This window comes from Furipterus horrens, unplaced genomic scaffold (genome assembly GCF_987537825.1).
Source record: "Furipterus horrens unplaced genomic scaffold, mFurHor1.1.pri manual_scaffold_1, whole genome shotgun sequence".
Lineage (NCBI taxonomy): Eukaryota > Metazoa > Chordata > Mammalia > Chiroptera > Furipteridae > Furipterus > Furipterus horrens.
In genome coordinates this window covers 217,959,986-217,983,266 of record NW_028327171.1, presented here as the reverse complement: position 1 = coordinate 217,983,266, position 23,281 = coordinate 217,959,986, and the positions used below count along the sequence as shown (strand labels likewise).

Sequence of the window (23,281 nt, the reverse complement as noted above, 5' to 3'; positions counted from 1 at the left end):
CGTGGAGAGCAGCAGACGTGGTGAGGTGCTCTCGTCTGCCAGCCACGAGGCCTCTCTGGAGCCCGGAGGCAGGGCTGGAGGGTCCCTGCAGGGCTGCTGTCCTGACTCAGGGACCAGGATGCCCGCACGGGCTTTTCTCGCCCTTCCTGCAGCACCTGCCCGACCCCGGCTGCCTCCCTCCAGGCCGCGGTCCTCCCTGAGAGGGGGCCACAGGCGCGTGGAGCCGCCCTACTCAGCATCGTGGGCCACACCGAGGCTGATGGTACCGTGTGAGGATGCCGTGGGCCCGTGGGGACCCCGAGCACGCCGGTCACTGGAGCTGGGTCGCAGGGCTGTCCAGTCAGGTTCCCATTGCTGCCACGAAGGAGGCCTGTGGACAGAGGGCCAGCGAGGTGTGGGCAGCGCTGCCCAACGGGGGGCGGGGACAGGTGCTGGGGTGTCTCGGCACAGCCTGCCACACAGCACGGCAGCACCCCACCCCAGCCCCACCTACCTCCTGGAGCAGCTGCCCCAGCGTCTCCTGGCTGTGGATGGAGCGCCTGCGGGAGAAGACACCTGGGTGGCCCGGGCCCTCTGCCGCGCTCAGGCCGACAGGAAGCAGGTGACCAGTGCCAGCCTCTGGTCCCTCCAGGACAGCTGACAGCTGGGGTGTGGGGGCAGGGGAGGCAGCGGCCAAGGGGGCCCTGGGGTGCCGAGGGCTGCAGGCCCCACCTGTCTATTCTGGTCGCTATGGTCAGCGTGAAGGCGCCCTCTGCGTCTGGCAGGTAGGTGGAGGGCACAATCCTGTAGGCCCCCGCGGAGAGGTGGCAGACCCGGCTCACTTCGGGGGCGTGGCAATGTGGCACGCAGCTCACCAGAGGCTTCTGGAGCAGCAGTGGGGGCGCTGCCTGGCCCCGGCTGTCGGTGGGGACCTGGGGAAGCACAGGCTCAGGCTCAGGCTGGCGGTGTCTTCGGTCTGTGGCTGCTCTCTCCCAGGCCCGAAGCAGTCCAGGCTGGGGACGTGCTGGGACATTGTGGGGGTGACGCCTGGTCCCTCCACGGCACACGTCCCCTGCACGGAGGACCTGGGCGGCCCGCAGAGCTGGGTCTCGGCTCTAAAAGCCCCACCATGCTTCCCAGGAGGCCTGTCAGGCGCCAGGTGTCTGCGCCGGGAATCTGCCCGCAGCCACCTTTCCCGAAGCTGCTGGTGTCTTCTCCGAAAGGAAGGGGACTCAGCCGTTCTGCCGCCCCTCAAGGGTACAGCATCTCAGTCAGCAAACCCTACTCTCCCCCGAGATCACCTGCACTCCTGGGACAGGGCTCTGGGCCCCCAGGAGCAGCAGCGGTGCTGCGGGGGAAGGCTCGGTCCTGGCCAGCAGAACCTCAGGACACAGCTGTTGGGAGCCAGGGCGAGGGGACAAGGGGCGGCCTGGGCCTCCCCGTAAGTTACAGACCCCGTGAGCCCTAGAACAATGTTGCCCACGACCGGCCAGCCCGGCCAACGTGCCCGAATGCCCGAGCCCAGGCCCCCGTACCACACCCGCCGCCTGCGTGGACACAGACCCCCCGAAGCCCCAGGAGCTTGCCTGGAAGACGTGGAAGCCGATGGGCTGGCAGTCGCCGTCCGGGCAGTGCTGGCGCAGAGCGATCCGGACACAGCGCGGGCCTGTGCCCGCCGGCACCGAGAGGGGAAAGCAGGGGTTGCTGGGGAAGGAGGCGAAGTTCCTGCTGCCGCCCGCCGTCTGGCCGGCCCTCCAGGAGCCCCGCAGCTGCACCGTCTCCCACTCCCCCACCGACAGGCCGGCGCCGGGGTCCGGGCTCTGGGCCACTGTTTTGATGGCACTGCCGGGAAAGGTGAGCACAGGAGGGCGCTGGAGGCGCAGTCTGGTCAGCCTCGGCCCAGGCAGGCCCTGGGGCTCGGCCGGAACCCGCCCCCCCCAGCCGGCCCTGCCGGCCCTCACCTGAGGGAGACGCGCCCGCTGGAGAAGACCCGGAGCAGGAACTGTCCTGGCACGTCCTTCAGGAAGGTGCTGGGCACTGCCAGGTAGTAGCCCGGGGCCAGCTCACAGCGGAGATGAACCTCGCGGTCATACGCGTGGCATGCGGTGCCGGCCGCGGGGGGTGAGGACAGGAGCCTGGGCAGGCTGACCCGCCGCTTCTCCACCTGCAGAGAGGCCGCGTGGGAACTCGGGGGCCTGCCCAGCCCGCTCCGTCCCGCAGCGTGTTCGTGCCCCAGCCAGGCTCCCGTCCCCGGGAGAGCCGGACAGACGACTCCTTGGACAGACCCATGAAATCAGACCTCACCTCCCCACTCAGGAGCGGGGAGGCTGAGGGGCAGGGGCAGCGAGGGGGCCCAGCCAGGCGCACAGGGAAGAGCTGCGGTCGGGAGCCCGCGGGGCGGCCCACTGGCCGGCTCTGCTGGGGGCTCTGGCTCCGGGCTCCTCTGGCAGGGGCCCAGTCGTGCCGATGCGCACAGAGCCGGGTCTGTAGGGTGCCGCGGGCACGGGACCCCCGGACGGCCAGGGCAGGTGGGGGCCTCGCACCCTGGACCCCAACCCTGTCGAGTGGGTCGCGGGCCCAGTGGACTTACCTTCCAGAGATGCAGGCCCACGGCCGGGTAGTCCCTGCCCGGGACGCTGGCCGGGCTCCACATGGCTCTGTCACCCTCTACGGGCGCCGGGGTCCGGCCGGCCCCGCCCGCCGGGCGCACCCGGGGCCTCTGCAGGACCGCGATGCACACCTCGCTCGGCTCCGAGACCCGCAACCAGAACTTGGGGTTGCTGGGGAAGCTGCTGTTGTTCCGGCAGCCCCCCGCGGACTGGCCCCGGACCCAGGCCCCCGGCAGCTGCTGTGTGTGGCTCAGCACTGTCCCTAGGGCGGGGGACGCGGCGCGTCAGCCTGTGCGTCCTGGGAGCCCCCACAGGGGCTGCCTCCAGAAGCCGGGTCCCCTCGGGGGCTGCTGCCCCCCAAGGGCGCCCCAGGAGAGCGTCTAGGGGCTGGTTACCTGAGTAGAGGCTCTGCAGGTGGCCGGCTTCTGTGATCGGGTAGCCAATGGTGACCTCGTCAAACTCACGGAGAAACTCCTCCTCCTCCACCCAGAACTCCCCCTCCTGGAGCTGGGACAGCAGGGCCAGCGAGCCCCCAGGGTCCACCCGGCCCCACCCTTCGCCCCTGTGGGGAGGCTCTGGTCAGCGGAGCACTCGCCTCAGAGTGACAGCACTGACCAGGCGCGGTGGGGGTGGCGGGGATCCAGGGGGCAGAGGGCACCTGAGCGCCCTGGCCCAGCCCACGCCACGGCCCCTCCCACACCCGGCCCGCGCTGGGCCGCACCCCCCGCAGGGCCGCCACCCGGCACCCCACCACGAGCGGAGACAGAGGACGCCTGCCCAGCGCCTCAAGCGGAGCCGCTCCCACCGGGCGTGGGGTCTGCGGCCCACCCCGGCCACCCGAGGGGCCTGTCCCTGTGCCCCCGCCACCCACGGCGGGCCTTAAAGCCGAGCCGAGGACGCGGCGCAGGCACCGCGCACGTCCCTGTCCCTCAGCCTGGCCGGGCGCCTGCCGCCCCAGAGGCACCCGCAGTGCCAGGCGCGAGGCCGGCCCCTGAGACCGCCTGGGGCCCATGTGCCGTGCTGGGGGCCGCCGACCGCTGCCCTGACCGCAGACCCTGCCGCGGGCCCCCCGCGGGTGTGGCTCAGCGGGCTGAGGGGTGGCCTGCGCACCGGGAGGTCTCCGGGTGGGCTCACGGGCCTGGCTTTCAGGCCGGGCCCCAGCTGCGGCATGCGTGACAGGCAACCGGTCGCTGTCCGTCTCGCATGGTGATGTCTCTCCTCCCTTTCTCCCTCCCTGCCCCTGTCTCTAAAGACAAGTAAGTAAGACCTCTTTAAAAAAGGAAGAAAGAAGCCGCTGCAGGGCCAGGCACAGCACCGGGGCGCAGGCACCCCCACTGCGGCGCCGGCACTCACCCCTCCCTCCAGGGCCCCTGCCAGCAGCGCCGGCCCCAGGGGTTCTGGATGCGCAGCAGCAGGACGCTCTGACCGGCCAGGTCCCGGAGCTCTCGCAGGTCGGCAACCACGAAGGCGTGAAACTCGCCCAGCTCCCTGGCCCCTGGGCAAGGAGCGGCTCAGTCACAGGCAGGAGTCCCCGTCCCCGACGGCCGGTGCAGCCCACCCAGCTGCCGCCCCGCAGGCCCCTGGGGCTCCCCTCCTGGCCGCCGTGGACGGCGAGCCCAGCAGCGGCCTTAGCCAACGCAGAGCGCCGGCGAGGGGCCGGGGACTGGACCCCGGCTAGGCTGGCCGGGCCTGGCAGCTCACTCCCTTCTCGGGGCCTCGGTCACCGCCTGGGTGGGTGAGGGACACTGGCCGGACCCCACGGCCATGCAGGACACCTGGCGCAGGACCAGGTCTCAAAAGCACGACTGGCACAGTCACTGAGAGTCTGTGACCACCAAGGGACCGGGAGGTCTCCTGCCAAGGCCAGCTGGGGACAGTCAGGCGGTGGGAGGACCCGAGGCCCGAGGGGAACCAACTGCACCTGCCCGAGACCAGGGGCAGCGACACAGGAGGGCCAAGCAGACAGCCCCGGCCAGGGAGGGGCAGCTGCCGTCAGTGCCATGTTCACAAGGGCACTGGGGCCACCAGGCTGGCTGTGCCCCCCCCCCCGCCCCCAGCCCCGTGCCATCCCCTGGGCTGCAGGGGACCTCTGGCAGCTCCACGGCCACCACGCCTCCACGAAGGAGCCGGGCCCAGGCCAGGCCGCGTAACCATTCCAACGGCTAGTCTCTGCCCACAAACCCCGTCGTGACAATAATTCTCAACAAGCAGCTTTCACGTGCAAAGCGCTACGTTACTTACAACAGCGGAAAGCTAGGCAGAACCCCCACCAGCATCACGGCGAGGGCGACAGAAGCCGCGTGGCCCGCCACCGATGTAAGAGGTGGGCAACGCCCGCGTAACAGGAAGTGGCGAGGACGCAAGTGCGTGTCCGTGAAGCTCGGGGGGCCGTTTCACGCGAGGGACCGGCCGCGCCGCGTGCACTGACCCCACCCAGGCTCCTGCCCACCCCGGGCATGAGTCCCGGTCAAGGGAACAGGGACCCTGCCTTTGGAGAGGGGCAGGAAGCAGGACAAGGTCATCCCGCCAGGGCACGGTCACACAGCTGGGACCCCCAAGCCCGTCCCACCAGGGCCCAGCACACCCCTGCAGAGCCCAAGCACCGCCTCACCTGCCCTGGGGCTGAACACCGAGCAGCTGATGGGACATCGCCCCTTGAGGCTGAGCAGCTGCCGGCAAAGGCTGGGCTCCGGGCCGCCGCGCTCAGGGGCCTTCAGGCTCCACCGCTCCGCCAGGCCTCCGGTCAGGTCCACCAGTGCGTCTGCCACCTGCCCCGCCCACAGGCGCTCGTAGGACCCGTGGAGCCTGGGGGACGGGCACAGGGTGAGCCTCGGCACGGGCGCAGCGGCCCTCTCCCATCCCCGTGGGGGCCGCGGCCCAGCCTGTCCTCGGACCCCTTCTCGTTCCCGCCGCCTCACCCCCACGGGCTGCCACGCAGTGCCCAGCGGTGCCCTTCCGCTCCCCGTGCGGGCCCAGCGTGCCGTGGTGCTGTGACACCCGCCCCACGTGCCCGACAGCGACGCCGGCAGAAGCCCCTCCCTTCCTCTGTGCAAAGGCCTGTCAGACCACCGTCAGCAGGACGGTCACAGCTAACACCCAGGTGGCCTCTTTCCTCCCCAACAGCCTGCGAGAGGCCGCCTGTCCGTCCCCGTGGGGACGGGGAAGAGAAATAGAAACACCTTTCTTGCTGGGGTTTGAGGAAAGAGGAGGGAAAAGAACACGCGTCCTCTCTTCACGCCCACCGCGAACGAGGGCAGGGAAGGGGGAAGCCACAGGCAGAGGCCACAGCTTCTGTCCCTGGGCCGGTCAGTGCCCCCCAGGACGGGCCACCAGCACTCGGAAGCGACAAAGGCGGTGCAGCGCAGGGGGAGGGGAGCCCGGGTGGCGGAGGCCCGGCCCGCCCGCCCCCAGCACGCGTACTTGGCGTAGGCCTTCTCCAGTAACGGAAGCCAGAACACATCCTCTCTCTGGCACCGGGAGAAGCAGAGTCTCCCTGCAAGACAAGGCAGACGGTCATCTATGGTCACCTCCACCCAGCGTCCAAACTGCCAAACTCGACAGGTGAAGGCGCCGCGGTACGTCGGGTCGGGCCAGCTCGGCTGTCCGGGGGGGATGACCTGCCGCGCACAGGAGAGGCAGAGAGGGGACTGTGAGACAGACGGCACGCAGCGCGCCCCGGCAGTCTCAGCCCGAGTACGGCCCCGCTGCGCGGTCCCGCAGGGCCCTGCGGTGTGCAAAGCGTCCAACCTCCCTCCACACCCACGGTCGGTGCTCGCGGAAAACCAGTCCGTGGATGGCAAGTCCGCACACGCGTCATTACAGTATCCTGAGGCCACAGTGAGGGAGCCAAGCGCCTCACAAAGCTTAACCCCGGCCATCATAGCTTCCTGTCCCCAGTGAGCCCTTGCCCTGAATCCAAAACAAACGTGACTTTTACAAGCACAAGACCCACTTCTCAAGGGCTGCCTGCAGACAGCCACGGGCACGGCAAGCCCCCCCAGGAGGGATGCCGGGCCGCTGCCGCGCCTGGGCCCACGTGCTCGCTGCTGGCTCTGGGGCTCTGACCCGAGAGGCAGCGCAGGCTTGGCACCTGCATGGCCTGCTTGGTTCTGGCTCTGCCACTCACTAACCACAAAAACACTGACAACGGTCCTAGGGCCCTCATCGGCTAAAAACAGCCAAAGCCCGCAATGTGGTGCGTCTCGCATTGAGCCTGGGCCCCAGGAGGACGTCTGAATGGGTCCCCACTTCCTGTGGCTGGCGCTGCTCTCGCAGGCGACACTGCAGGGAGCCAGGCCGGAGGCGTGGGGGCAGGCCTTCCCCACCTGAGCGTCTGCCGAGCCCCAGAAACAGTTTCCGCCACCTTTGCCAATTTATACGCCACCCCCGTAACCGAGGTCCGCTAGTTGGGACGGCTGTGCCAAACCAGGGCAAGGCTGTCCCTGCCAGGCCTCTCCGGCCCAGGCTGGCGGTCTCGGGGACGCGGTGCCTGTGCCCGGAGCCCTGTGGCCTGATGGCGCTCAGCCCCCGACAGAACCCCCGGGGCGGGGGTGGCCGCCCGCTCTCCCCTGCGTCCGGCGGGTAGGGGACAGACACCTGGTCCAGGAGGCGCCGGCTCTTCTGCAGGGCGGTGCAGGCGCACAGGAACCAGCAGTCGCCCAGCAGCCCTTGCTTCACCTGCCCTTCCTGTGGGCTATCTGGAAACATCCGGGGCGCGGCACAGATTTCCTAAAACAGAGAGAGTTGTCCAGAGTCACATCGCGCGCGCAGCTCGTCTTCAGACACGGGACCCAGCAGACGGGTTGGGGGAGCCTTTCTGCTCACCGCCGGCCTAGCAGGGGAGCGGACGCCGCCCGGCAGCCCCTCCTGGCTTCTGACTCCCCCGTGCTGCTTGGGTTAGGGGGTCACTGTCTCTGTCCTCCGTCCTTGCTTGGCAAAACCCCCAACTCTGTGCGAATGCCCCCGCCCCTTTCTCAGCACGGCTAAGTGTTCATCTAGAAAACGGTTGCACTTCACGTTCATCGCGGGTGAGTCTCGAGTGGGTCCTCCGCCTGCTGGGACCCCACCATTTCCCTCCAGGGCTCACATCCCCACACCCCAGACTCAGTCCTGCCGGCTGTGCCCCCCTCTTCTCAAAACGGCCTCCCAACTCAGGCTTCACGGGGAGCCGCCCGACCCGCCCCCTCTCCCACCTCAGGCCCGGATTCCCCGTGACCCCCTCCGCGGGCAGCCTCCCTCCAGCAGAAGGCGCAAGGGGGCTGCTGCGCCCCCACACTCCTGCCCTCTCGGGTCCCTGCTGCCTCCCTCGGCTCCCTCTCGGAGACACAGGCTCGAGCTTCAGGCCCTGAACCGTCTTCACCAGCGTCACCGCCCCGCTGTCCAACCCAACAGGCCCCTCTGCGTCCCCATCTTTGCCAACGTCCGACAACATCAGAACGGGGTGGGGGGCTGTCCCCGAACCCCAGAGGTGCCCCCAGGGCTGCCCCGTCCGGGCACCTGCTGGCCCCGCTTGGAAACGTTAGGGCTCCTCCAGGCTCAGTTCCGAGCCTGACACTCGCCCGGCCCGCGAGCCGCCAGCTACACCCCAACACCCGGCTCGGCCGCTGCCCGTCGGCCCTGAGCTCCCAGCACCCACACTCACCCGCCTCCTGGCCGCGCCCGTTAACAGGGGAGAGCAAACCCAGCCCCGGGGGTCGCCCCCCACGGCCCCCAGCGCGTCCAGAGGGACCGGGAGGCCATCCCCATGGCGGCGCCATCTTCGCCCCCTGCTTGCGACCGGCCACTGAGACCCCCCAGAACGCCAGCGGCCCTCCCTCCTCCCCAGGACCGCCGCGTGGCCTCCAAGGCCCTCCGCGCCGCGGCCGGGCCCCCTCCCGGCCCCTCGGGCGCTGGCAGTGCGGCCCCAGAAGGGCGCCGGGCACCCCGGACACGCGGGGGCAGCCAGACCCGGCTCCCGGGCGAACCACTCCTAAAGGCGTCGGCGGGGAGCGCGGCCAGAGCGCCCCCTTAAAACGCTTGCACCCGAAACGCCCGGGGCACCAAGTCCCGACAGAGGCCGGCGGAGCTAAGCGGCGTGCCTTGCGGGCCCGGCCCGGCCTCCCACCCCGGGGCAGCAGCAGGAGCCCGCGGACTGCAGGCCGGGCGGACGCCGTCGGAACGGACGCAGGAGGGGCTGCCCCGGGTCCTGTGCCCACTGTCGCCCGGAAGCGACCTCTCCCAGGAGCGGGCACGGGCTGGCGGGCTCGCGTGCCCGAGGGAGCTTCGAGGGGAGCTGCACGCCGCCCAGCCTCCGCGCTCCACCTCGGCCGGGAACGACGTGCAGAGGCCCGACCCGCGACCGCGCCCGCCGCTCACCTGGGGCCGCTTCCACGTGAGGTCCTCCCGGAACTGGGCCAGCGGCGTGGAGAGGCCGCAGAAGAGCGAGGAGGCCGAGGCCGGGAAGGAGGCGTCCCGGAACAGCTCCCTGGCCGGCGCCCGCATCTTGGGCGCCCTGGGCTCCCATGTGCGGCCCGCGCCCCGGCGCCGAGCGCGGCCGAGGGCAAGCGCAGCCCCGACGACAGGCCGAGTCGCCCGACGCTCCCCAGCTCCGCCCGACGCGCCCCAGCTCCGCCCGGCTCTCTACCGCGTCAGACCTGCAGCACCTCCGCCGCCGCCGGCCGCCGCTCGGTCGCCCCGGTAACCGCAGGGTTCCCGGGCTGCAGCCAACCAGGCGCGGCGCTTAGAGTCACATGACATCGAGGCCCAATCGCACTAGAGCTTTAGGAAGCCCGCGTCGGAGTCCCAGTTCCCCGAGGGCGTGGCTCCCGGGCTGGGCTCTCGCGAGGCCGCACCATTGCCCTGGCGGCAGTTCTCCTTCCGGGCCAAAGGGACCCGGAACCGTTCCCAGCAAGGTTCAAGCTGGACGAGGCCGGCGGCCGTCTTATCCTTGGACCTTTGCGGGTTGGGCCGAGGCGTTGGGACCGCTTGGAATCGCGGGCTCTGGGGCCGAAGGTCCCAGAGAGGCCGCCTCGGCCGACGTCGCGCGGTGGACCACCGATCCCAGCATGCAGCGCTGCCTCCCAGGATGCGCCTGTCCTTCCGGCGTGCGGCGGCGGGCCCTTCTTTGTGGGCGGAGCCAGTGGGCGCCCCGCTTGGGCAGCAGAGTCGCGGGCGTGGGGTGTTGCTGTGCCGCGGGGTCCTGCGGGAGGAGACGGCCCGGGGCGGGGGCGGGAGGCTGTCTCAGGGCTGTGGGGACCAGACGCGGCGTCCAGGGCAGGCGCTGGAGCATCAGCCCGCTCCGCGCAGGGCTTGGCGTCCGGTCCTCGTGGACGTGCGGCTGGAGCTCACGGCCGCTCGGTGCTGCGGGACGTCGGGACCTGCCCGAGGACTCGCTCCTGCTGCGGGACCTGCGCGCTCCCGGGAAGGAGGGCGCCCCCCCGCCCCCAGGCTGCTTGCTCCGCTGTGGCCGCTTTGGCTTTTGTCAGGGACGCTGTGCGCGGCCCGTCTTGGGAGGCCGGAGGGTGACGCTCGGAGAGTGCCTTGGCGGGTCCAGCAGGGCCGTCGCGGCAGGCGTCCGAAGAGCGGCTGGGCAGTTTACTGCCGGATACGGAAGTTCCCCCCCGGACGGAGCCCGCGGGCCCCAGTTGTATTTCAGCTCCAGACCCGCCCCCCCCGAAAGCAGCAGAACCCGGCGGGCGGGCGCCGGGACCCGCTGCAGGGACCACAGGCCCCCGAAGGAGCACACCTAGGGGGCTGGGGGCTCTTCTGCAGCCCTCCCGGGAGGCCTCTCCTAGGGTTCCGGCCCGCGGGGAAGGGGAGGGCCCAGCCGGAGCGCTCCCTCCGGGGAGCAGCCGGCACCCACCTCTCGCCCCACGGCCACGCGTCTCCTACACTCGTAAGTCCGCGCCGCCGGCAGCGTGTCCCGGGACAGTCCCCAGAACCTGTCCCCGAAGCCCCGTTCCCTGACCTCCCGGCGAGCTCAGGCCGCCCCGCTGGGGCTCCCCTGCTGCTTCTGCGCTGAGCCCCTCCTTGTTCCATGGTCCGCGCTCCAATAAACGGCTCCTCGTGGTCGCTCGCGCTCGGCTGTGAGATCTTTCCTCCACGAAGCAGGAGCCCACGCGCTACGCCTGGCCCCGGGCCGAGCCGCTCAGGGCCTCGGGGGCGAGCCCGTGTCGGGTGCCGCTGCCGTCCGGGCGGGCTGGGGGCTTCACCCGCTCGTTTGTCTCTGCGCCTGCGTGGGCGGCAGTGACCTTAGCACCCTGCCCCGCGCCGGTTCAAGCCCCGCTCGGGCCGGGCTGGGGTGCTGCAGACAGCCGGGGGCCGGGCCCACGTGAGCGGCCATCTCCCTGCCCTGCGGCTTCCGTCCTCCCGGGTCTGCCCGGGCCGGTGACTGCTTGGACGGCAGCCAGCGGTCCTCGGCACCGGCGCAGCGCTCACAAGAATCCCCCATTCGGATTCGCTGAGGAAGGAAACCAAGCGCAAAACAGCTCGATGGTGACGCTGGGGCTGGGGCTGGGGCAGCCGCGCAGCTGGGAGGCCGCCTCGGGGCCGGGACCCTCGGGCTAAACCCCGCGGGTCTGGCGGGGACGCCTCGGTGGTCTTCGCTGGGAAGGAAAAGGGTGGTCTCCGAGCCGGCGGGCGGTTGACGGGTCAGAGCGGTGAGGGGGCTGCGTGCGGCTCCCTGGGACGGGGAGGCCTCGCTGCTCGTGGCAGAAACGGTGCTGGGAGCTCCCTGGTGAGGGCGGCTCAGCGCCCAGGGCCTGGGGCGGGCTGCTCCCTGAAGCGCAGTCGGCCGGAGCGGGGCCTGCGCAGAAGTGGCTGCTAGGATCGGTATTCGTCTTTTTAATTTGAAACATCAGGATCCCTTCTCGGAAGGCATTTTCTTTCTCAGGGTCCACGAAGCCTGAAGAGCCCATGCCAGATTCTCCTAAGTAAAGGAGCGGGTGTGTCGGGGGGAAAGCCCCTGGCGGGTGGGGTGCAGCCCCAGGAGGCTCGGCCTGGTCGGGGAGGCCTGGGGCGGGGGGGGGGGGGGGACGGGACTCCCGGTGAGCAGGGAAGCCCCCAGGGTGTGGAATGAAGGATGCGATCAATTGCAACTTTTCCTGTGGCTTCCTCTGTCCCTCGGGACTCCCAGGTCTCCAGGAAACCCTCTGACCTTCGCTGTAGACTTTCCCTTCTCCGAGTCCCTTTGCCGGCCCTGGGAGCAGCCAGCTGTCCGGCTCCTCCGGCCCCCGCGGCTGGACTTCCAGGTCCCTGGCTGGGCCTCTCACACCCGCTTGTCTCCAGGGCCGGCCCCTGTGGCACGGCCCGTCCCCAGCGTGCGGTGTGGTGGACCCTCACGCCCTGGGCTGGAAGGCCTCTTCTGCCCGCTCTGCTAGCTGCCTGCCTGGTGTTGGCTCAGCAGGGAGCCAGCCACTGCCTGCTCCCTTGGGTGCGCCGTGTCTCTGTCTGAAGTTCCCAGAAGTTCTGCCGAAGGCCTCTGGCCCAGAGCAGTAAGAGTTGGGGGGCAGAAGAGAAGCACCCAGGGACGATCCTGGACTGTACAGGACTGGCCTGAGGGACACAGAACACCTTCCCTGGACCCAGAGAGGCTGTGGGCAGCGCAGGCCCACCCCCCACAAACCCGAGGCTCCTGACTCTCCAGCCTGCCTCGAGGAAGCCATGTACTCAGGGCCCCACCTTCCCCGGCCCCAGCAGGTCTGATACTTGTGGCCACTCCCACCCCCATCTGGACAGCACCCCAGCTCCATCGGCACCACTCTCCCCGCCTCGGTGCTGGTCCTGGCCGTGCACCCGCTGTCCCGCGTCCCACCCTCAGCCCTCACGGGATTGTCAGTGCCGTCTGTGCACGCAGCAGAGTGGCTGCGTGAGGCCTGTGGGTACGGAAGGGGTGTGTGGTCCCCACACGTGCCCCTCACCAGTGGGCACCCCTGTTTACCCGAAGGTGCCTGGCGCGTTTGAGATGTCCTGTCCTCCCTCGGCAGGGCTCCCCGAGGCCCCGGGGCCGGCCGCAGGGGACAGGAGCCGCAGTGAGAAGCCAGGCCTGTGGTCTGACGTGCAGGGGTCTCAGTGGCGGCTGCTGGATGCGCCTCGGCCTCTGGGCTCGCGAGCAGCCCCACGGGGAGCGGCAGCTCCGAGGACACGGGCTGTGGCCCGTGGCTGGAAGCAGGAACGTTGGCGGGCTGTTACACAACCGTGGGACGTTTGGGACGACCTAGCGGCGGAGACTCGGGAGGTGACGACATCCTGAACAGCCCAGGCAGCTGACGCTGGACCAGAGGCTGCAGGGAGGAGGGGCTGGGAGGTGTCTGGGTCTGCAGGCCGGGAGGGAAGGAGCAGAGAAGGGCCAGGGACACGGGGCACCCAGGCTGAGAGCGCCCGCTCGGCCCAGAGGGCAGAGCACCAGCACCGGGGGCTGGGAGAGGCCGGCAGGGGGGCCCCTGGCCCGTGCATGCAGCCCTCCCAGCGGTGGTGACCAGGAGGGCGGGGGCCCCGGAGCTGAGACCGAGCACGTGTTGTGTGGGGCATCCGCTCTGTGAGAGCCAAGCTGCCGAGGAGACCCGGGGCCAGGGCTGTGAGTCTGGGCAGGGAGGGGCAGAGAAGCAGTGCAGCCCCAGCGAGGGCTTTTTGGCCAGCGCCATGTTTGGGGGAGGGGGCAAGAAGCTAGGACAAAGATGGACCCCCAAGGGTGGAGTCAAGTTCCCCAGAGCACCCTGGACTGTGCCCACTCCGAGGACGCGTCCCTGGCAGCACCTGCCTGGCAAGGCTCCAGTTGCGGGGCGGGTGGTGCCAGGCACCTCCATGTCCCCCGCCCCCAGGAGGTCGCAGCAGCCCAGTTCCTGCTGCGCGGGAGGAGGAGAGCCCCCCGCAGTCCTGATGCAGGGCGGGCACAAGGACCCTCGTTCCTGGAGACCACCTAGATCCTCACATGGGCTTGTGCCATGACCGGGCGGGGACTGGGCCACCTCCTGGGGAGGGAAAGTCTGAGGCGCAGGGAAGAGTCACTGGGGCACTTGGTGACCTAGGGGCCAGACGTGCTGACAGGGTTGCTGGCCCACCATTTCTGATCCTGTTGTGTTCTGGCCCCTTGCGAAGAGGGGGGCTCTGTCCCTGGGTCTGGCCAGTGCGTTGGGTCCCATGTCACTTTGGACCAGAGCAGGTAATCCTGGCACAAGAGCTGTAACCAGACAGTGCCACCGCTGCTGTTGGCCTGAGCCCAGATGCCAGCACAGGAACTTGGTGGCTGCATCATGGCTGCAGCCCACAGCTCAGCTGTTCCTCATGGTGATGCAGAGTGGAGCCCCCAACTTCTCCCTCTTCTGAGCCCCGTCTGTGCCAGTCTCCAGAGGACCCACGCTAGTGGCTGTTACAGCTCCTCCATCTCGATCCTCTGGGACCAAACGCCCCCACCACTCACCTCGGGTCTCATTTGGGACGGGGAACACAGAGGGGAAGAGGAGTGACAAGTGGCCTCTTTTGCTTTAGTGTTTCAGGACCCAACAGGAGGTCCCAGAGGCCTGGCTGAGGGGCTGGGGAGGTCAAGGTCAGCCTGCCGCTGGTCCTCAGCCCTGAGGCTGCAGGGCAGAGCCAGGATGGCCAGGAGGGGCTGCAGGGCAGAGGAAGACCCTCGGGCCCCTCCTGCACCCCCTGCCTCAGCCCAGGGGCCTGTGTGTCTGAGGACGGGTTGCGCCCTGCTCCTGACCCCACCCTAGAGCAGCCGGGCGGATGTGGAGGACAAGCTGGGAGGTCATTTTCAGAGTGGAGGTTTAATGGGACAATCACGGAGACCCCGTTGCCACGGTCCCCGGGGTGGCCCTGCTCTGAACAGGGTCCCCAGGCCTCCCCCAGCACGGTGGGCCTAGAAAGAGCACCAGCACCGCCCACCCTGCCCCCTTGGGTGCGGCTGCACTGGCCCCAGCAGCCCGGGGACCCCGTGTTCCCTGAGGCTCTAAGGCTTCCCAGGGGTCCTTCCCCAGGGATGTCCACTCTCTCCTCGGTGTCCCCGCCCCCACACTGAGGGCATGTCTGTGTCCTTGTCCCTCTGTCAGGGGCCCACCGAGGCCGCCCACCCCAGGGGCAGGGCACAGGGTTCTGCAGGAGGCGCACTGAGGGAACAGCGCAGCCTGGGCCCCTGCAGGCGTAAGGCACAGTGTGGCAGTGGCTGTGGGGCTGCGGGGCCGTCAGCCCAGGGTCAGTGCCCCGCAGTCAGTGTGGAGGCGGGGACGTGGCGCATGCAGGCCGCTCGGGGGCCTGCAGTGCAAGAGGGCGGGGGGGGGGGGGGGCCTGGCCGGCCACGAGGAGGTCCCTGGGGCGGCTACAGGGGCGCATGTGGCCCAGGCCAAGCTCGTGGCCAGAGCTGAGGAGCAGTTGTGGCCGGCCTGGGCCACCGAAGGCACAATCTGGTGTCTGGGAGGCCAGGCTAGGCAGACACGTTGACGTCCCTGAGAGAGAGCGCGCTGCTGGGGGCCTCGTCCCCGCGCAGCAGAGCCGGTGAGTCTGTGTCCGCCTCGGCATCCGCTCCAGCAGCACCCTGCTCCGCGCCGGGCTCCGTGCCAGGGCCCAGGCCCTGGGACAGGATCTGCTGGATGGTCCTGCGCAGGTTGGGGTGCAGCCGGGCCTGTGTCTGGTAGAAGACCTCCAAGGCGAAGGACTTGAGGGTGCCGGTACACAGGTCCTCGTACAACGGGATGGTGTACATGCGGGACATCTGCGGCGGTGGGCGGGACATGGGGTCGCACGGGCCTCTCGCCAGCCCTCCTACCAGCCGACCACTCCGGGCCTGCGCTCACACTGACTAAGGGAAGGCCCCCATTGGCCCCTCGCCCCCATTACGGGCCTTCTCCTCGCCGTGGTGCCTGTGGACCTGGGACCCTGGGGCCTCCAAGAAGCCCAGGCGCTCCTTTTGCCCAGGCCCGGAGCGGAGCAGGCCCAGACCTCAGACTCCGTCTGGCTTGTCCTCTCTGGACACGGTCTCCGCGAGTGTCTGCGCTCTTCCCACGTGACGCCCACCCCAAATGCCACGTCCTCCCCACCCCGTTCCCTGTGATGCAGGGCCTGAGCAGCCACACTGGAGGGTCAGGCGAGGGGGTGGGGACAGGAGGGGCGGGGCCCGTGCAGGCGGCCACACCTGGCTCTCCAGGAAGCGCCGGACGCGGTGGAGGTCGGGGTAGTAGTCGTTGCGGACCACGATCTGCAGCCAGCGGATGCGGATCTCGGCGTTCATGGAGTCCAGCAGGGAGGAGTAGCACTTGGACAGGCTTGTCACCACCTCTGCAGGCCGAGGACAGGTCAGGGCCAGCAGGCGCACCCTCCCCAGCCGCCCGGCAGCCGTGGGACCCACCGTGGGACCCACCCTGGGGCAGCGGGGACCCGTCCAGGAGCCGGTCCAGGAAGAGTGCCGTCTGGAAGGTCCTCCACTTGGAGATGTCGATGGCACTGGCCGAGGCGGCCGCCTGGTCCAGGGGCTCTGCCGTCCACAGCTGGAAGAGGGCCTCCACGGGCCGGGTCAGGCTGGATCCCTGAGACAGGTCCGGCTCGGCCAGCGGCGGGCCCGTGGCATTGAGCCAGCGCTCAAACTCCAGCCCTGCAGGGAGGTGTGGTCCTGGGGAGCCCCTGGGCTGGCAGGGGCCACCCGAGCCGGCCTGCCCAAGAGACCCCAGAGCACAAGGGTGTCCCCGGGCCTGGGAGCCCCCAGAGCTGGGGTCAGCTCCAGCACCTGCCACTTCGAGCCAATGGAATGGCTTCTGTTGGGGGCACCAGGAGGCCCGAGGCTCTGGTTGACTAAGGGACCCCTCAGCCCCCAACGCTCCTCCCGGGTACAGGACAGTGGGGCACTGAAAGCCATCCTCAGCACCACGACTGGGCTCTTCACCAGGCCAGGGAAGTGGCAGCCCTGCTTTGGAGCCCCGGCGTGGGGCGGCTGTGGGGGACAGAGCCCACCCCCAAAACCCTCGGTGCACTTGACAAACCTCCTAAAACCAGGTCACCACACCGAGTCCCCCAAGCCACACACCCTGCCCTTCTGCACACCTTGGCCCTCCTACATGTGGGACCCTCCAGTCTCTCCTTTAGCCCCCAAGCCCTTGGATCCCCAGGGATACCCGCAGGGGCATTGCAAACGCAGACTGGGGGTGGCAGCCGGCTCTGAGATGAACCTGCCCGGGCCTTGCACCCACACCGCCTTCGTGCCCCAGCCCCCCGCCCTGAGCCTGAGAGGCACCCTCCTCTGTTCCCGCAGCCCCCCAACCTGGGCCCACACTGTCCAGCAAGGATGTCTGAAGGAAGGACAATGAACCCGCAGGGCCTTCCCCAGGCAGAGGTGGCATGCGGGCAGGTGGGCCCCACGGTCCCCGCGGCAGGCCTCACCTGCCCGGCAGTCCACGCTCTGCTCCTTCAGCTCCGGGAAGAAGCTCAGGAAGGAGTCCAGCAGGTCTTGGGCCACCACGCTGGTGAACTTGTACTTCTCCACATAGGCCTGCGAGGGCAGGGCAGGGTTCAGCCCAGGGGCTGGGCAGAGGCAGGGCCAGGGCCGGGGCCTGTCGGGGTGGGGCTGCTCACTCGCAGGAAGTCGTCGAAGCGCCGAGGGTCGCCGCAGAGCTGGGACAGGTAGTACACGAAGCAGTAGCCCTTCTCGTAGGTGAACAGGTTCATCAGGTGGCTGGGGTTCACCCCTAAAACAACACCAGTCCTGGGCAGCCCCTGCTCTGTGCCCTGGGGGCGGGGCAGGGTGCAGCAGGAAAGGCCAAGGGCCGCTGTCCTGCACCGTCCAGATGCCCTGGGAGTGCGGTGATGGGCCCTGCCTTGCCTGAGGGGCCTGGGGCACACCAAGGGCCCCCCGGCCATGGATGGCAGCAGGTGCTCAGAGGCCATGAGAGGCGGCGACAGACTGAGGGAGCCTCAGGCAGCCTTCCTGGGGCGGGGGGCCTCTGGCCTGGCCTCTGCAGGGACGCAGCAGTGAGGAGGACAAAGGGCACAGGGCCTGGGGGACAGGGTACCTGGCTCCAGCTTGACCTGCAGCTTGCTGACAGGGCTGTCCTCCCCCAGCAGCTTCATCTGCCGGTGCAAGGCGTCCAGGCGGAAGGCTGTCTCCAGGCAGGTGAAGGCAGCGCCTGGGCGGTCACGCAGGGAGCGGACGCAGGAGGGGCAGGGGCCAGGCCTGAGCACTGGGGCAGGGACGAGGCCGTCCCTGCCCAGGGCCACCCCCTGCACACACCACAGCCGGGGCCCGCGCCCCGGAGGCTGGGCTGGCTCTCAGCCCCTCCGTAGCGCCCTGGCCAGCCCTGGTGGTCCAGCCGGCACAAGGGCAGAGCAGAGCCCCAGCTCCCGCCCCTGCCTCGGGGTCCCCTGCCCTGGGGTCAGCCCCGGGCAGTACCGTAAGTCTCGGTGGTGATGCGGCGCTGGGCGTAGGTGGCCAGGCCCTCGCTCAGCCACATCTCCTCCCACGTGGCGTTGGTGACGGCGTTGCCAAACCAGCTGTGGGCCACCTCGTGGATGACGTCGATGACCAGGAACTCGTCACACTCCAGGATGGAGGAGATGACGAAGGTGAGGCAGGGGTTTTCCATGGCCACGATGGGGAAGGAGGGGGGCAGGAAGACGATGTCGTACCTGCCGGGGAGTGGGGACAGGCTGGTGACCACGAGAGAGCCGGGCACCTGGGCGGCGAGCGTCACTGCCTCCCCAGAAGGTCAGACAAGGGGCCCCTGCTGCTCCTCGGTAGGCTAGGGACTGGCCCTCTGGCCCCTCTCGCAGCCGACCAGGGCTCCTGGGTGGCCCAGGACATACCTGCCCCACATGTACGGCCCGTACAGCCGCTCAGCCGCGCTCAGCCACTGCTCCACGGCGCCCGACAGCTTGCTGGTGGCCACCGGCAGGAGGCAGGGTTCGGCCCACACGCGGCTCCTGTCACAGCACAGAGCCCGCTGACGCCGCCCTCACCTGGCCCCGCCTGCCCCACCCCGCCTCACTCAACGGCCACTGCGCAGGCCCTTTGGTGGCAGGGACCCAGCCTCACACCCAGGAGCCGCCTGGTCCCTCTCGTCTCTGAGCAGAAGGAACCCGCGTGGGCTTGAGGAGGGTGCCTGGTGGTCGGGACCAGGGGTGCCCGGTTTGGGGGCGTGAGCAGCCTGGCAGGGACGGCCAGGCCACAGCGGTGCGGTGGTGCAGGTCCCCACAGTGTAGGGTCCCCCGGCCTGCGGCCGGGCCCCAGGCAGCAGCTGCAGGAGCAGGACGCAGAGGCTCTACCTGGGCCCGATGTCTGCCGGCTGCAGGTCCCCGGCCACCAGGGCCACGAGGTAGGCGGGCACGGGGTGCTCCATGTGGAAGTGGTAGACGCCCTCCTCCTCCACGTAGGTGCTCTGGGTGGCACTCATCAGCACCTGCACCCCCAGCGGGGCCTGCATGTGGGAGCCCCACCCATCAGGGTGCCCACACGCCGGTCAGGAAAACCCATATTTGTGTGGGAACCTCACCCTACAGGGCACCCTACAACCTGGGTCGGGGAGCCCCACACCTGTCGGGGAGCCTGTCGCCCCGTCAAGGCTCAGTGCCAGCCTGTAACCCTTTTTCCCCTGGCTGGGGGTGCCGCCCTGAGGCCCAGGAGCCCCGGCCCCTCGTGGGACTGGCTACTCCATCTGAGCCCCTGTCTCGGGGTCCTACTGCTCATCCTCGGACCAGGAACCCAACCCTGAAGCAGTCCTCTCCCTGCAGAGCAGCCCCTCCCCCAGGGAGAGGGCGGGCTCCTTCTAGGACGGTGACCCCACCAGGGCTGGGCGGAGGGGGAGGCAGGCCAGTGGGGTGCGCACTGACCTTGACCACGGCCGAGTAGGTGCACTTGACGGCAGGCGTGTCGAAGCAGGGGAAGAAGGAGCGGTTGCAGACGGAGTGGCCCTGGGTGAAGACGAAGGGCTTGGTGCTGCCGTAGGTCAGCTCGGGGTCCAGCCACCAGATCTGCAGGCGGACAGCAGGTGGGGCCTCAGCACACCCCCCCACCCCAGTGAGGCTGGAACACCCCAGGGTGGCCCACAGGGACACCAGGACACCCCTGAGCCGGGCGGGTCTCCTTGAGAGGGCAAGGCCTTAGGAAGTGCACCCAAACCTGCTGTCCTGCTCGGGCTGCTGGGCCCAAAGCCTTTGGGTAGCAGCTGGGGAGGAAGGTCGGAAGGGACCCAGGGCCGACACCCACTCTGGTCACCACCGCTGGCCCACCCCCTTGCGCAGGCAGGGCAGCTGATGACCCAGAGGGTGGCCTGCACCACGTTACCAGGGCCAGCCCTCCCTCTGGGCAGCGGGATGTGCCTCAGGAGCCAGCCCATGCCCCTTGTGCCAGCCCCCAAAGGAAACTGAGGCACAGCCGGAACACCCAAGTCCCCATTCTCACAGGCTGGCTGCCACAAAGTCCGTGCCGGCAGGGAAAGGGAGTCAGGCACGTGGACATGTGGGGCACCAGAGCTTCCCCATGATCCCGGGGTTGCCCCGGCAACGGGACCAGCCTGGTGGGGATGGGCTCCCACGGGGTGATGGGCTCCAGGCCAGGGGACGCTGGCCAGGCCCTCAGGAGGACCTCCTGCACAGCAGTGTCCCCAGGCAGGGCCACCAGGGCCCGTGCCTGCAGCAGCTGCCGGCACCCAGCTGCCCGCCCGTAGGAGGGGCCTTCCCCGCTGCCAGTGCTCACAGGCCTCTTCAAAGTTCGCCCCAGCCGCCACACGTGTGTCCCCCTCACCACGGGAGCCTGCAGCAGTATCTTGCTGACCCCATGGGGTCCCCCATGTTCAGGAGGCCTGTCTGGGAGTCTGTTAAAAGTGCAGACTCCTGGGCCTCACCCCAGAAGGTACCTGGCTGGGACCGAGGAATCTGCATTAAGGAGACACCCTGCAGTGGAACCGGCTGCAGGGAGCCCTTTGCCCTCCCTGCGGGCAGGCCCCCATGGTCCCCAGACTCCCTTCAACCCCACCACCGCGGCCTCTCAACAGACCCTCCCCTCCCCTGTGGCCCTCCTCAGGGCCAACCCAGCTCAGGCCTCCTGTCCCCACTGCCACATCCTCCTCTTAGCCTCACAGAGACCAGTGGGGCCCACAGTCCTCCCTGGGAGTCAGGGGCTAAGGCAGACCCCAGGCGGGCAGGACCCCGCCCCAGACAGGCCACCACTGCCAGGGTGCACAGGGCCAGGGAGCAGAGTGACAGGTCCTATGGGCAGGAGAGGAAGGAACAGGCCTAAGGGCCCCAGACACTGCCAGCTGGGAAGACACCAGCACTGGCTGGCAGTGGGTGGGGTTCAGGAATGGGGTATGAGGGGCATGGGCCCCAGAGTCTGCAGCACTCCAAGCTGCCTCCCAGGGAGCATTCACGTGTGATGGTGGGCACCGAGGTCAGATAGCTCGTGGGCGGGCCAGGTGCCTGTCCTCCAGCCCACAGCCCCAGAGGCCCACAGCCTGTGCGGACCACGCTCTCCCTCCCTGCCCGATAGTATCCAGGGGCCCTACAGAAAGCCCACAGCCAATGGCCACCCTTGCTGGCCTGGTCCCATCCCCATGGGCTGTTGAGAGCCCCAGTTCCTCCATTCAGCTGGCCACGGGTCTCGGGTGAACCAGACACATGGGCTCCAAGTTCACATGTGAAGGTCAGAGAGGAGCATGTCCCTCTAGTTCTCATTGCTGTGCTGGGAGGCATGTCTGTTGGGTCCCCAGATGACCTGAGCAGGCAGCCGGGGCCAAGCCAGCCGGCCCTTGGCCAGCTCGGTAGCCTGCAGGTATGTGTCCAGGTTGGGCTACTGGCCTGATGCTGCAGCACCACCTGTCCATCACTGTCCATTTGCGTGTCACGAGCAGGGACAGACAGAAGCCCCAGGGGACTTCCAGAGCCGTGGGCACATTGTCTGTGTGTGTATCTATGTGTCTGTGTGTGGAAGGAGTGGAGTCACATCTGTACTGTCCACATGGGAGCCCAGGGCCGTCCAGCTTTCCTGGCAGAGCCTCTGGGTTAGTGGGAGCTCTGTGCCCACAGTCCTGCAGAGTTTACGTGTGTCTGCCGGGCCATGGGGCCACTCAGCCTCCTGCCCCGCCAGTCCTCGCCCAGGAGGCCCTCAGCCTCCTGCCCCACCAGGTCTGCCTCTCGTGCCACCTCCAGAGAACAGACCTGCTGCTCACGAGTCCTCGGAAGGCGCAGGTCACACGCCAGCCCTTCCGCAACTGACACCCCTGGGCTGTCCTCAGGGCTAGGGCTCCGGCAGCTTCAGAGCGTGGCAAGTGCCTACCAGAAGCTGCCCTGTCCCTTGGTGGCATGCTGTTCCCAGTCCCTACCACCCCCTGGGCCGGCACCTTGGCTCTCACTCTGTCCAAGGCTTCTCGGGGCTCCCCAGACACCGCTGGGACTCGGTGCGGGCACCTGCACAGGACTCCAGGGCCAGGGGGGGAGTGCCAGGTGAGAGGCCAGAGCCCTGGCTCTCTGCAGGTGCCCCGGTCTCCAGCCGGCCTGGCAGCGGGGACAGAGGCTGCCCGGAGGTGGCCCCACGCCCTGCCCACCCTGACAGGACTCACGGCGGGGGCGTCGGTCGACGTGTAGCGCAGGATGACCTGGAAGGGCTGGTGCGCCTGCAGCTCGGGCGGCAGCGTGACGGTGAGCGAGGAGCCGTAGTCGGTGAACGGGTCCACCCTGAAGGCCAGGGGGCAGCAGGCGGGCTCGGCGCCCGGCGCCCCGGGGAAGGCGGGCACAGGGGCCGGGGGCGCGGGCGCGGGCCCGGGGCCGGGCGCGGCGAAGGCAAAGGCGCAGGGCGGCTCGGCGGCGGCGGCGGCGGCGGGGGCGCGGCGGAAGGCGGCCGAGTGCAGGCGCAGGGCCGGGTGCGTGTCGAGCACGAGCGCGCGGGGCGCGGGCCGCAGCGCGCACAGCTCGAGCACCAGGCAGCCGGCCAGCTCGCGCGCCTCGGGCCGCAGCTCCAGGCCCAGCTGCAGGTGGCGGAGGCGGAAGAGCTGCGCGCTGGAGGCCGAGGCCACGTCCAGGGCGGGCGGCGGCTCGGGCGGCGGGCGGGCGGGCGCGGCCTCGGCGCCGGGCGCCTTGCGGCAGCAGCACTGCGCCGCCATGCCACCGCGCTAGGTGAAATCCATGGGCGGCGCCGTGCCGGACTGCGGGGAGCCGGCGAGGGGTGCCGGGCGGCAGCGGCGGCGGCGGCGGGGCGCGGGCACAACAGGAAGTCGCGACGGGAGCCGCCCGGCCCGGCCCCGCGCCGTGCGCCGCCCCGCTCCGGCTCCGCCTGGCCGCCGCCGGGGGCGCTGTGCGCGGGGAACCGGGCGGCCGCGGCGCTGCGAGTCAGGGACCGGTGGCCTGGACGCTGTGCGCGGGGGAACCGGGAGCAGGAGGCGCTGTGCACAGGTGGTCCTGGGGCTGTGCTGTGCGCAGGAGACTCGGTGGTCGGGGGCCGGGGCTCTGTGTGCGGGGCTGGGGCGCCGTGCATGGGGGTGGGAGGGGTCGTGAGCTGGGATCTGGGGACCCGGGACGTTGTGCTCGGAAGGCAGCGGCGCCCTGGGGTACCAGGCAGCCAAGCGGCCTCCCTGCCCCGGGCGCTTCCTACGTGGCCCGCGCCCGAAGGACCCCCGCAGGCGCTGCTCCCTCCGGGATGCTGCGGCCCTGGTTCCTGGGGCCCTGGTGCCTCCGGGAAGTGTAGTGTCTGGAACTCGATGCTGCCTACCCACCGGGGGCCGAGGGAGTGAGCCTCTTCCTCCCCC

General features: G+C 69.7%; 2 protein-coding genes across 3 annotated transcripts; both read right to left on the bottom strand.

Annotated features, from left to right (window-relative positions):
- Nucleotides 1–282: 282 nt before the first annotated feature.
- On the bottom strand, nucleotides 283–9,179 carry CAPN10 (calpain 10). The gene is made up of 12 exons (XM_090285317.1): nucleotides 8,943–9,179; nucleotides 7,185–7,316; nucleotides 6,009–6,205; nucleotides 5,200–5,393; nucleotides 3,942–4,083; nucleotides 2,984–3,150; nucleotides 2,570–2,850; nucleotides 1,941–2,143; nucleotides 1,566–1,821; nucleotides 712–911; nucleotides 494–539; nucleotides 283–370 (listed from the first exon to the last, which is right to left on the bottom strand). The coding sequence occupies exons 1-12, from the start codon at nucleotides 9,066–9,068 to the stop codon at nucleotides 341–343; spliced, it is 1,974 nt and encodes a 657-aa protein (XP_090141443.1). The 5' UTR covers nucleotides 9,069–9,179; the 3' UTR covers nucleotides 283–340.
- Nucleotides 9,180–14,792: 5,613 nt separating this feature from the next.
- RNPEPL1 (arginyl aminopeptidase like 1) lies at nucleotides 14,793–22,696 on the bottom strand. Of its 2 annotated transcripts, none has more exons than XM_090285299.1 (11): nucleotides 22,100–22,696; nucleotides 19,374–19,514; nucleotides 18,810–18,961; nucleotides 18,351–18,467; nucleotides 17,938–18,173; nucleotides 17,561–17,674; nucleotides 17,124–17,236; nucleotides 16,932–17,040; nucleotides 15,907–16,149; nucleotides 15,694–15,836; nucleotides 14,793–15,273 (listed from the first exon to the last, which is right to left on the bottom strand). In XM_090285299.1, exons 1-11 carry the CDS (start codon nucleotides 22,637–22,639, stop codon nucleotides 14,986–14,988), a joined length of 2,196 nt encoding a protein of 731 aa, XP_090141425.1. In that variant the 5' UTR covers nucleotides 22,640–22,696; the 3' UTR covers nucleotides 14,793–14,985. The 2 variants fall into 2 exon arrangements, with proteins under 2 accessions (XP_090141425.1, XP_090141434.1); XM_090285308.1 differs by having other exon boundaries at nucleotides 15,919–16,149; nucleotides 22,100–22,694.
- Between the last annotated feature and the right edge of the window lie 585 nt (nucleotides 22,697–23,281).